Source organism: Megalobrama amblycephala, linkage group LG16, assembly GCF_018812025.1.
Source record: "Megalobrama amblycephala isolate DHTTF-2021 linkage group LG16, ASM1881202v1, whole genome shotgun sequence".
Lineage (NCBI taxonomy): Eukaryota > Metazoa > Chordata > Actinopteri > Cypriniformes > Xenocyprididae > Megalobrama > Megalobrama amblycephala.
In genome coordinates this window covers 4,671,523-4,685,254 of record NC_063059.1, presented here as the reverse complement: position 1 = coordinate 4,685,254, position 13,732 = coordinate 4,671,523, and the positions used below count along the sequence as shown (strand labels likewise).

Sequence of the window (13,732 nt, the reverse complement as noted above, 5' to 3'; positions counted from 1 at the left end):
GGTAGAGCCACATAAAGTGAGTCTTGCTGTTAATACAATTAAAACAAACATACAAATAAATGGAGTCAGCCAGCAGAAAAGGATACATTCAAGAACCCTCTGATTGGTCATTATTGAATGATACTCCAGTGGTCTACATATTGCCACATATCTGTCATATGCCATCACTGTTAATGTTGAAAGATCACACAAGGCAAATGAATAAATGACAAATATCTGAATCATACATCCAACATAAGAAATAATGTGATTCTCTGATAACAAATCATACATGAATTTAGGGTAGAATCCAGCAGTGCCATAAAGTGCATTTATGCACAAATTACATATAAAAACATACATTGGCTCATGAAGCGTCTTTTGTGAGATTATAGTGAAAATAACAACTACATTACACAACACCATTAGGGGATAAAACAGTGCAGTGAGGGAAAAAAACACAAATCTGTTTTCAAGTGTTTCATTAAGTCCAGAGAGTGTAAATACTAAGACACTGGACACATTCTCCAGTGGTGGCTGCATCTGGAATGATATGCAATTATTATGCAGTAGTTAATAATAATAATAAGATCTAAAAACTATTAATTTAAACTGTCATGAATTCTGAAAATGAGAAAACCCACCACATAACTTATAACATTATCCAAGTATGTTATACAGTTTTACTTGAGGTTTGTTCAGCTGCACAAAGGAAATATCCTCTAGCAGCAGCATGCATTGATTTTGTTGAATAATTCACCGTTGAAATCTTACCATGTTCTCTGTTTCTATGTTTCCCATTGTGTTCTGTAAACGTTTGATTTGGTTTGCTATATATGGACACTGGTCTCATGCTAATTGCGTTGACCACAATCTCTGAAAACAGTTTTAACAAGCTCTCTAAAGGCTGCTTTTCTCTAATGTTAAAATGATGTCCATCTATGCTCATAAGTAGAACTGCACATAACATTTGTCCATTTAAAGTTTTCATTCATTTTCTTGCTAATATATCAGGCCCCACATTAACTGATACATGAATGCAGAATAAATTCTGTGTTAGAACAAAATTATATACTTATTAATTTATTATTATTACTTTTGAGCTGTAAGCAAGCCTTTCCTTACTAAAGTGACTGCATGCACAAATCAAGTTACTAGGGCTGGGACAATATATCAATTCGCAATACAAAGAATCTGTGTTGATTCTGATATTTTCCAAATGTTTCACGATTCTCTCTCAAATTGATTCAGAGCTTAATTTTTAACAGCAGATGGCATCACATGCTTTAGAAACACTTGCACTCTGCTTGCTTCCAGTTCTTTTACACTCACCACTTAAACCTAAAATAATCATTCATAAAGTTCAAAAAGGTTGAAGCGAATTACAAGGGTGTTCACAGTGGGCTGCTATATATTAATGTTGCATCATAAAAGCATTCTGAGTCAAGGTGCAAGTATATTTAACCACTTACATGACTAACTACATGAATAAAGTGGTAAATTATTCTTATTATTTTTGTTTTTTGCACAAACAAAGCAGTCATGTCACTTCATAAAATTGAGTTTAAGCCACGGGAGTCACATAGAGTAATTTAATGATGCCATTCCTACCTTTCTGGACCTTGGAGTGGTAGTTGTGTTGGATCTCTATGGAGGGACAGAAACTTCTCTGACTTCATCAAAAATATCTTAATTTGTGTTCCGAAGATGAACAAAGGTCTTACGGATGTGGAACGTCATGAGGGTGAGTAATTAATGACAGAATTTGGGTGAACTAACCCTTTGCTATTAACATACCTTACAGCTGCTGATTAAAAAAAAAGGAAAAAAATACACATAAATAACAACATGGGATACAGTTGCTTCATAAAGGACAAAAACGCAGAACCTGATTTCACCAAGTGCATCTTTGTAGATCCTGGGACAACATTCTTATCAACCAATCAAATTTGAAGACAAATTTACTGTTTATGTCAAGTTTATGGTTACAACCAAGGTTAGGTGCTTCTACATCAGTGTTATTCACCTATCATTTCCCTCTGATTTTAGGGGTAAGTTATGGGTAGGGGTAGGTTTAGGGGTAGGGATATGATTAGGATTACATTTTTAGACAGGAATGTTGTTCCAGGATCAACAAAATATGTTGACCCTAACTTAAAATCAAGAAGTGCTACAAAAAAACATTTTTGAAGAAATTCATGATAAATTTGACACTTAACTAGGTCACAAAAATAGACAAACACAATTTTCATAAAGTTATAGTCCACCCAAAATTAAAATATTTTTAAAAGTCACCTTTATATAGCGATTTTCACAATACAGATTTTTTTCAAAGCAGCTTTACAGTGATAAACAGGAAAACAGATGCAAACAGAATTGAATTCTGTTGTAAAGCAGCTTTAAAGACAATAGTGCTGTTATTCACTTTGAGTCAGTTCAATGTTGATTCAGTTCAGTTCAATACCAGTGCTGATGTTGCAAAATTTGTTAATTATGAAACAAAGTTGAATCAGCTATAAAGCAGTTCTACAGTTCTTCAGCTAAATGACACTTGTCTTCTTTAAAGCTGTTTTACAATAGAATTCAATTCTGTTTGCATCAGTTAATATTTTCCTATTTCCAGTCAAGACCAGAGAAACTTGTTCATGCTTTCATCACCAGCAGGTGGATTATTGTAATGAACTCCTCACTGGCCTTCCCCAAAAGACCATAAAACAGCTGCAGCTTGTACAGAACGCTGCCAGGATTCTCACGACACAGTCCTCAGGTCCTTGCACTGGCTTCCAGTTGCATTTTGAATTGATTTTAAAGTACTGTTACTTGTTTATAAATGGTCTAGGACCTCAGTGCATTGCAGATATGCTCATTGAATATAAACCTCACTAACCAGCTTCCTGAAGAGATCAGATGTGCTCCAACAGTAATCACATTCAAATCCAGACTCAAAACACATCTGTTTAACCTTACATTTACTGATTGAGCACTGTGCTATATCTGAACTGATTGCACTTTATTTTATATACATCACCTCTTTATCCTTTTAATTCTGTTTCTTGTTTTTATTTTATTTTTAATGCATTTTATATCAATCTCTTATGCATCCTCTTTTTATTTTTGACTGTTTTAATGCATTTTAAAACTTGCTGTCTAGTTGGAAGAGCTGGAAGAATTAGGAAGTAAAACTTTGTTATCCCTGTATGGAACTCTGGACATAAAGAAGTCCAGGGAAATTTGTCTGTAAGGGTACTGTTTAAACACACAGCAACCTGACAAATATAAATATTCTTACAGTTACCCCTCCAGTGTGAGGAAGATCCGTTTAGATCCGCTCTGATGGATAGATCCGCTCTCACTGACAAAAAAGTTGAGTTAGCCCTGGTGGTTCCAGAAAGATTTGTCTGTAAGGGTACTGTTTAAATGCACAGCTACCTGACAAATATTCTGACTGACTCTTCCATCCAGTCCCAGGGATAGTCTGTGCTTTTATTCCTATTTTTATTTATTATGCATTCCATTTTTATTCTTATGTATTTGTTTCATTTTTATGTGAAGCAATCTGAATTATCATTGTGTATGAAATGTGCTATATAAATAAACCTATTGTAAGGCTTGATTTTCCTGCTAGACAAAAACAGAGATCAAGCATCCTACAATAAAATAATAAAATAATAAAACTCATCTGGAAAAAGATCTCAAAGAAGTAGTAAAGGACAACGCCTTGCCCTAACCCCAAAAGGACAACGCCTCCCCCTCCACACACACAAACACATCTTCCCTTCCCCCTGACTCAAGTCACTGAAAATTCTTCAAGACATATAATGTAACTTGTGTATCTATTGTTTTTATCTTGGTCTCAATTTCACAAGCAGTCACTGGTATTATGAAGAAGAGTGAAAACTAAGGAAAATTCTGTCCTCTTTTTGGGTGGTGCCTTTTGTGAAAACCCACTCCTCTCCCCCCAAAACAGGTGTTGATGTAGTAAATATTTATAACCCTTTCTGTTCTGGTCTGTATATAAGGTAAACTGCAACGCAGTCAGGGGGGATCTTCTGTAGCCAGAAACCCCCAAGCAGTGATGGACAAGTGTCTTCGAACACTAGTCCACCACTGTGTGTATATGCATTTCAATTGATGTTATGCATTCATTATTTCTGAATTGGCTTCTAATTGTAAAACTATGGAATTGACATTTTTACTTGACAAATACAATGTTATATTTGATTTACTCTGGATTCTTCTGAAATCATTATGACCAGTAGATTATTGGAGTCCATATTTCTGCAAATCTGCGTCAGGATGGATTGAAACTAAAGGTGTCACGGTTCGCAGATGCATTGTTTCCTTCTTGTCGCGTGCTCTGTGTTGTGACAGCAGTGGGTGTGTTTGTGTATGTATGCGTGCGAGTGTGTTTGTGGGTGTGTCCAGGCCACGTGGATCATCAGTGGATCCAGCTGCCACTCATCACAATCCCCACCTGCTGCTCATTCACTCACACTTTAAATACTCACCTCATTCTCATCTCCATTGTCAGATCGTTGTTTGGTGTCCTGTTTGTGGTTGTCTCGTCTGTTCCTGACCGGAGTCCATGTTGTTCATCGTCAGTTCCAGTTTGATCGTCATCGTGTTCTCGTTTCATGTCTGGATCTTGGAATCATCTCACCGCTACTCTTCACGTCACCATCACGCTTCACCAACCGATCATCCCAGTCCCTGCATCTGCCGAAGCCTGCCAATCTCATGGACTGTTTCACACTCTCTGCTTTTTCTAAATAAAAGGCGTTACTTGCACTTGCTTCCTGTGTTCAATCATGACAGAACGATCTGACCAAGGAACGGAAGCAGCAAGTTCATCGCAGACAGCCCTCGAGGATTTCGTTACCAACAGTATGCGACGGATGGAGTCTCAGGAGAGAAATTTAAATGAGACGGGGAGAGCCGTGCAGGCTTTGGTAGCGCAGGTAACCGAGCTCACCCAGCAATTCCAGCTGCTTCGTGGTCCCGCTGCGCCGCCCACACCGGCCGTCCACCCACCATCACCAGAGAGCGCCCCCAATGCTGAACCTCGACTTCCGGTGCCAGAAGCGTATGCAGGTGAACCCAGTTTTTGTAGAGCTTTTCTGACTCGCTGTACCATGCATTTCGCCATGCAGCCCCGCACCTTCAGTATGGAACAAAGCAAGGTGGCGTTCGTATTGACGCTCCTGACGGGGAAGGCGGCTCTCTGGGGGACGGCGGTGTGGGAGAACCAAGACCCCTGCTGCGCCTCGTTCCAGTCACTCTCCGCGGAGATGAAGAGAGTGTTCGACCGGTCGGTCGCGGGGAGAGAAGCCGTCAGGCTGTTGGCTGAATTACGCCAGGGAGAGAAATCGGTGTCGGAGTATTCCATCGAATTTCGTACGCTGGCGGCAGAGTGTCACTGGAACGAGGAGGCGCAGTGGGACATGTTCCTGCATGGGCTGGCTGAAAGTGTCCAGAGGGAGATCTACGCGCTGGACCTCCCCACCACCTTCAACGGTCTCATTGACCTGGCTCTTCGCGTGGACGCTCGACTGACCAGGGTCGAGCGAAGGGTTTCCTTCCAGAGGAGTGAGGAGACTATGAGGTCCAGCAGCGGGGACACGGTCAGTCCCGCTCAAGATCTGGAGCCCATGCAGGTGGGTCGAGCTCGGCTTTCCCGGGAGGAGCGGGAAAGGCGGAGATCCCAAGGACTATGTTTATACTGTGGTAAACCTGGACACTTCGCTTACGGCTGTCCGTTAAAAGGGCAAACCCGACAGTAAGTTTGAGGCTACTGTCGGGTGGGATCTCCGCTGGAAAGTCCTCAACCACCTCCACCCTCCTCCCGGTGAAACTGGGGTGGTCTCATCACTTTCACCACTGCAGCACACTTTTGGATTCTGGGGCAGAAGGTAATTTTATGGATCTGTCATTCGCCACCAAACTTCACATCCCTGTCAAACCTCTCATCAACAGAATCGCTGTACATGCACTAAATGGACAACGCCTTCCCACCATATCCCACATCACAGAAAACATCACCCTGATCGTCGCTGGAAATCATTCTGAACTCACCTCATTTTTTATTTTTGACTCCCCTCACACTCCCGTCGTCCTTGGTCATCCTTGGCTCACCAGACACAACCACCGGGTAGACTGGATCCAGAACTCCATCGTGGCCTGGAGTGAGGAGTGTCATAAGTCTTGTCTTGTCTCTGCTTGTTTGTCTGTCTCTGGTTCTGTTTTACAGGAGGAAGCAGTGGATCTGTCTAACGTGCCTGTCGAGTACCATGACCTGAAGGAGGTGTTCAGTAAGTCTAGGGCTGCTTCTCTTCCTCCGCATCGTCCCTACGATGCCTTTAGATCTCCGCCTAAAGGCAAGTTATATTCTCTTTCGGTTCCTGAAAGGGAGGCTATGGAGAAATATATTTCTGATTCACTAGCAGCCGGGTTCATTCGCCATTCCTCTTCTCCAGCGGGGGTGGGATTCTTTTTTGTGGGGAAAAAGGATGGATCTCTGCGACCTTGTATTGATTACCGGGGGTTGAACAACATTACGGTAAAGAATACCCATCCTTTGCCGTTAATGTCTTCGGCCTTCGAGAGGTTGCAGGGAGCTTCCGTTTTTTCACAAAATTGGATTTAAGAAACGCTTATCATTTGGTCCGCATCAGGGAGGGCGATGAATGGAAGACCGCTTTCAACACCCCTAGGGGGCATTTTGAGTACTTGGTTATGCCGTTCGGGCTTTCCAACTCCCCAGCGGTCTTCCAGGCACTCGTCAATGACGTGCTGAGAGATATGGTCGATCAGTTCATATATGTCTACCTGGACGACATATTGATTTTTTCCTCATCTCTCCAGGAGCATGTACAGCACGTTCGACGAGTACTTCAGAGGTTGCTAGTGAATGGGCTTTTTGTCAAGGCGGAGAAATGAGTTTTTCATGCACAGTCTGTTCCTTTCCTAGGGTACATCGTGTCGACTGAGGGAGTGCGCATGGATCCTGAGATGGTTAAGGCTGTGGTAGATTGGCCAAGTCCAGATTCCCGTAAGGCCCTACAGAGGTTTCTGGGGTTCGCCAATTTTTACCGGCGGTTTATTCGCAACTTCAGCCAACTAGCCTCACCTCTGATTGCCTTGACCTCCCCCAAAACTACGTTCAGGTGGTCAGACGCAGCTGAGGCTGCGTTTGCCAAACTAAAGGCTCGCTTTGTTTCGGCCCCTATTCTCGTTGCCCCTGATCCATCATGGCAGTTTGTGGTGGAGGTCGACGCATCAGAGGTGGGGGTAGGTGCAGTGTTGTCCCAGCGTTCTCCCGCAGACGTTAAAATGCACCCATGCGTGTTTTTTTCACATCGCTTACCTCCCGCTGAACGTAACTACGACATTGGTAATAGGGAGTTGCTGGCAGTCAAGTTGGCCTTGGAGGAATGGCACCACTGGTTAGAGGGTTCTGGGGTACCCTTTATTGTCTGGACCGACCACAAGAACCTAGAATACATTAGAACTGCCAAAAGATTGAACTCCAGGCAGGCTCGGTGGGCACTTTTTTTCGGACGTTTTGATTTTACTCTCTCGTACCGCACGGGTTCCAAAAACATCAAACCCGACTCTTTGTCTCGTATTTTTGACCGTTCCGAATGCCCGTCTACTCCCGAGTGCATTTTACCCGAGACATTAGTGGTCTCCACACTCACATGGGAGGTCGAATCGAGAGTCAAGTCGGCTCTAGAAGGGGTAACGCCTCCGCTCGAGTGTCCACCGAACCGCTTATTTGTGCCGGAGGGATTATGGTCCATGGTCATCCAGTGGGGTCATTGTTCCAACGTAGCGTGTCATCCAGGAGTCAGTCAAACTAAGTTTTTGGTCAAGCAACGATTCTGGTGGCCTCTCATGGCTCGTGACGTTCGCGATTTTGTCTTGGCTTGCTCAGTCTGCGCCGTTGGTAAGACTTCCAATCGTCCCCCGGATGGGTTACTTCAACCGCTGTCAGTCCCTTCGAGACCCTGGTCCCATATCTCGCTAGATTTTGTTACCGCCCTCCCACCCTCCCAAGGGTACACGGTTGTTTTGACTGTAGTGGACCGGTTCTCGAAGGCGGCTCATTTCATCCCCTTGCCCAAATTACCTTCAGCCAAGGAGACAGCGGTTACGGTCATTGATCACGTCTTTCGGATTCATGGCCTCCCGGTAGACGTGGTCTCTGACAGGGGTCCGGTCAGTTCCAGTTTGATCGTCATCGTGTTCTCGTTTCATGTCTGGATCTTGGAATCATCTCACCGCTACTCTTCACGTCACCACCACGCTTCACCAACCGATCATCCCAGTCCCTGCGTCTGCCGAAGCCTGCCAATCTCATGGACTGTTTCACACTCTCTGCTTTTTCTAAATAAAAGGCGTTACTTGCACTTGCTTCCTGTGTTCAATCATGACAAAAGGCTCAATGAAAGGAGCATGTTGCACATCATGGGACCTTTTGATTTTTGTTTATTAACTGGCTTACCAAGTTGCAGTATCGTGACTAAGAAAACCGTGTTTTTGTATGAACAAGCATGTGGTGGTTCGCCTGAAATGCATTAGTAAACTCTGCACCCTCTGACTAAGACCAGAACTGGCGAGTTTGTGATCGTGAAAAGCACTAAAACGGCCGAAGTGACTTTTCTAAGTGATATGGGTCCGTAATGAAAGAATAATTGAAAATATGAGATACCCAGAATAATCAACTATCTAAATTAATACATAACAAATGATTAATTTCTAATTGGAAACACAACATAAGAATAAGAATCATTTGAAATTGGAGTCAGATTAAACGAGTGAAATTAAGTGAACTTCACAGAGGCGCTGAAAAGGCATACACGGATTAACCTTCGCCCAGGCTGTCGGATTCCGTTTTTGGGCCGATGGGGGGTTCCTTACACTACCTTACACTAATTTTTGGCTGTCCCAGACGAAAGACTGTCACCGTGAAACAATCACTGCGCTTTCTGTGATCGTGTCTCTTAATCGGTGGTTCTATGTCGTACAGTGAGAGAGGTTCAAAGACGGCTGTTTTCCCAGTCTTGCGACCAAAGATAGCCTACGATCATTTTCTGACAGTGTCAGAAATTCAGCATGATCAACGCATAGTGCGTTTGCTGCTACGACTTACGTCTACTGACCAGCCAATAAAAATGCGACATGAAATCAACATGACATGGCGCTAAAACTTAAAACTGCTTACCTTAAGCTCTTTTACCTTCTTCTTTCACCACTTCCTTTTTATTTTCAGCACACATAAAATTTACAACTGCCAAAGTGTGATTCAACATGGTATTTTTTTTAACCACTAGCGCATGCTGATGATGTTTTATTCTTCTATAGAAACTTGCATCGTAGCCTACGGGTCAACAGGCGTCATGCATGTCATGCCCAAGTTCAATGAATCCATGTCGCACAGTGTGAATTGTAATGAACTTAAAGGATTGCAAAAATCGTGCAGTGTATCCCGGGCCTTACAGATGCAATACTGCTTTAATCTAGCTCAATTCAGTTCAAGTGTTATTCTCATCCAATAGCGTCAGTGCAGTCAAATCAGTAATATCACTGAATATTAAATACTCCCAACTAAGCAAACCAAAGGTGAGAGTGGTAAGGAACCCAAACTCCATCAGGTGACAGAAACTGAGAAAAATCCTTGGGAGAAATCAGGCTCAGGGGGCTAGGGAGTTAGGGAGTTAACAACCTCCAAGATGCATTTAGTAAAACACACACACACACACACACACACACACATATATATATATATATACACACACACATATCTTGGGGGCAAAAACAAAAGTATTGCGTTTATATACCCCCATTTTTCATGAGCTGAACTGAAAGATCTAAGACTTTTTCTATGTACACAAAAGGCTTATTTCTCTCAAATATTGTTCACAAATCTGTCTAAATCTGTGTTAGTGAGCACTTCTCCTTTGCCGAGATAATCCATCCACCTCACAGGTGAGGTGATGGTCGTGGATGAATGGCACAACAATGGGCCACAGGATCTCGTCACAGTAGCTCTGTGCATTCAAAATGCCATCAATAAAATGCACCTGTGTTCGTTGTCAATAACATACGCCTGCCCATGCCATAAGCCACCGCCACCATGGGCCACTCGATCCACAACATTGACATTAGCAAACCGCTCACCCACACGCTGTCTGCCATCTGCCCTGTACAGTGAAAACCGGATTTATCCGTGAAGAGAACAGCTCTTCAAAGTGCCAGACAGATTTAGACAGATTTGTGAACAATATTTTAGAGAAACAGGCCTTTTGTGTACATAGAAAAAGTCTTATATCTTGGGGGCAAAAACAAAAGTATTGCGTTTATAATTTTGTTCAGTGTATGTAAGAATAACAATGTACCCAAACACATTATTTACTGTTGTAGAAAAACAAGAAAGTTTTGCAACTGCCTAAATCTAATAGTAGAGCAACATAAGGTGAGTCTAGATATTAGTTTTTCTGAATTGCTAAAACACATTTCTTGAAACCATCACTCATTTTCTTAAAACATTAAACACAAATCCAAATAATCAAACTAATTTCACAAAACCCCTGACTCGTATGGCAAAATCAAACAAAGCTTTCAGATCATACACACATTAAAGGGGTCATGAACTGCGTTGTTTTATTGTTTTATAATGTTTCCTGGGGTGTACTTATAATGTGCATATGAAAATATCCAAGTATTACTCTCTCTTTTACCAAGTTTTTACTATTACAGCTCTCAAGGTTAACTAATCATGAAAAGTGTTGCATTACATTTAGACCTATGGCATTATATTTAGATTGCAGCATGAAAGGTTGCAGAGATGAACACTGTGCAGCCGATCACAGACATGTTGTTGAGCACATGAAAGCAGTGATCTCGTCATTGCAACTCAATTTCTGTACACTAACAAATGCTTTCATCTTCAGTAACAGTGCAAACGCAATATAACTAAGAGATTCGTTCAATAAAACGGGATTTTTGCTTGTCAGTCACGATAAACTCACGCTGTTTGATTGACAGCTTCAGCGCACGCTGCTCCAACGATTGCAAAGGGAGCATTCTTTATATAATTTAACCATCATTAAATAACAGATTATGTTCATCCTACTGAGAAACAATGCAAGTTGACGTTTAGTCACGGGTTTGATTTACTGACACACAGAAAAAGAACATCTGACTGTACATGAATCATTAAAATCAGATCAGGCATTAGAATTAACACAGTTACTTACATGTTGTCGCATTACTGTCGAGTCCAGGCACTGCACAATATTTTGTAATCCTCAACAGCATGTTTATTGCTTGGTAGCTCAATCTGGTTTAGCACCACATAGGCCTATGTTACAAACCCGATTCCAAAAAAGTTGGGACACTGTACAAATTGTGAATAAAAAAGGAATGCAATAATTTACAAATCTCATAAACTTATATTTTATTCACAATAGAATATAGATAACATATCAAATGTTGAAAGTGAGACATTTTGAAATGTCATGCCAAATATTAGCAGAAAGGAATTTCTCAGAGAAAAATTTCAAAGAGTTTGAAGTTATCATCATCTACTGTGCATAATATCATCCAAAGATTCAGAGAATCTGGAACAATCTCTGTGCGTAAGGGTCAAGGCCGGAAAACCATACTGGATGCCTGTGATCTTCGGGCCCTTGGACGGCACTGCATCACATACAGGAATGTTACTGTAATGGAAATCACAACATGGGCTCAGGAATACTTCCAGAAAACATTGCTGGTGAACACAATCCACCGTGCCATTCGCCGTTGCCGGCTAAAACTCTATAGGTCAGAAAGTTCTAGAACAACATATGCTCCCATCCAGATGTTGTCTCTTTCAGGGAAGACCTTGCATTTTCCAACATGACAATGCCAGACCACATACTGCATCAATTACAACATCATGGTTGCGTAGAAGAAGGATCCGGGTACTGAAATGGCCAGCCTGCAGTCCAGATCTTTCACCCATAGAAAACATTTGGTGCATCATAAAGAGGAAGATGCGACAAAGAAGACCTAAGACAGAGCAACTAGAAGCCTGTATTAGACAAGAATGGGACAACATTCCTATTCCTAAACTTGAGCAACTTGTCTCCTCAGTCCCCAGACGTTTGCAGACTGTTATAAAAAGAAGAGGGGATGCCACACAGTGGTAAACATGGCCTTGTCCCAACTTTTTTGAGATGTGTTGATGCCATGAAATTTAAAATCAACTTATTTTTCCCTTAAAATGATACATTTTCTCAGTTTAAACATTTGATATGTCATCTATGTTGTATTCTGAATAAAATATTGAAATTTGAAACTTCCACATCATTGCATTCTGTTTTTATTCACAATTTGTACAGTGTCCCAACTTTTTTGGAATCAGGGTTGTACTTTGGCTACCTATTCTATTGCATGTCATGCGTGAATCGGTGGGTGGGGCTAAATAGGCAGTGAGGAAGTAGGCGTTGATCTTTTACTGGGGAGGCGGTGCTTGATCCCCACTTTTAAATTTCTGTCGTTTACTGGGTCTGGTGTCAATAAAAGCTTTTATTGGACTAAGGAATTTTTCAGCTCTGAAACTTACAGGATATTCTTATAGTATGATGACCACTTATATGTCAAAAGCTCAAGGAAAATTTTATTTCTCAGTTCATCACCCCTTTAAGCAATATATAAACACTACAGATCATTCATTAGACACTACATTAAAAAATGGAAATCACAACATCCAGAAAATGAGGTTACAGAAAAAAAGTATATTGTAACACAGTAAACACATTTTGCCATTACATAAAATGTATAGAAATCACAATTAAGTAATGTGAATATATAGTATACTGTATGTATTGCAAGTACAGTATTATATTCAATATTATATAGTATTGAATGTCTGTATATTCAGCACTTACATACTGAACAAACATACAGCAGTCTAAATGCAAAGGCCTAAAAGGTCAAAGAAAACTCTAAATGAAAAGCATGTTACAGTACAAAAAAAAAAAAAAAAAAAAAAAAACAGCGAGAGAAGAATCTTCTTGAAAGGCGAATCCATCCTTGCACAGACCCTGCATCAGTTAGGTCACGGGCCACGGGCCTTGAATGAGGCATATTGTGACATAGGGCTGGAGATTGTAAACCTTCCATGCCAAAAAACAAAAAACAAAAAAAAAAAAACTCCTCAATGGGTTTAAGGAAGGGACAGTATGGTGGGAGGTATTGGAGTGAAAATTGTCTTTGTCTAAAATGTGAACATGTGGGCTGTGTTGTAAGAGCCTACAAGTTGGCATGCTGGTGGAGGACCTCATTTTGCGTGATTGCAACATATATTGTGATATTACCATCACTTTGGCCCAGGACATTCAAAATGATGTTTCTCCCTCTCCCTCTTACTGCAACATCACCTTTTGCCTTTTTATAGTATTGCACCTGATTGTTGAGTTTACAGTTAAGCACCTAAGTGTCTGCACACCTGACCACTGTGTTTGATCAGCTGGTTTATAGGGATGGTATTTTGGAAAGCAGTGTCTTGAAATGGCAAAGAAGTGACATTAGGTTAGATTTCTGTGTCTAATGTAGAGAAGTGTGTTTGGTGTTGTAGTTTAGTGTGTTTTGCAAAAAAGTATGAGGCTGAGAATGTGCTTATAATTGTGCAGATCTGTCCTGAGGTTTTGCTCCTTGAGTGTAGAGTTTCTGTAACTGTGTGTTATTTTTAATTTTAGTGTGTAAG

At 41.3% G+C, this 13,732-nt stretch overlaps 1 protein-coding gene across 1 annotated transcript in view; it reads right to left on the bottom strand.

Annotated features, from left to right (window-relative positions):
- LOC125249657 (olfactory receptor 6N1-like) overlaps positions 1–764 on the bottom strand; it is a 2,113-nt gene extending 1,349 nt beyond the window's left edge. The window contains exons 1-2 of the mRNA XM_048161988.1: positions 624–764; positions 1–522 (exon numbers count right to left, since the gene is read on the bottom strand). The exon at positions 1–522 is cut by the window's left edge and continues 1,349 nt beyond it. Of these exons, the coding sequence (XP_048017945.1) occupies positions 1–522 (522 nt within the window). The 5' untranslated portion in view covers positions 624–764. The remainder of the gene's footprint in view (positions 523–623) is intronic.
- Positions 765–13,732: the final 12,968 nt, after the last annotated feature.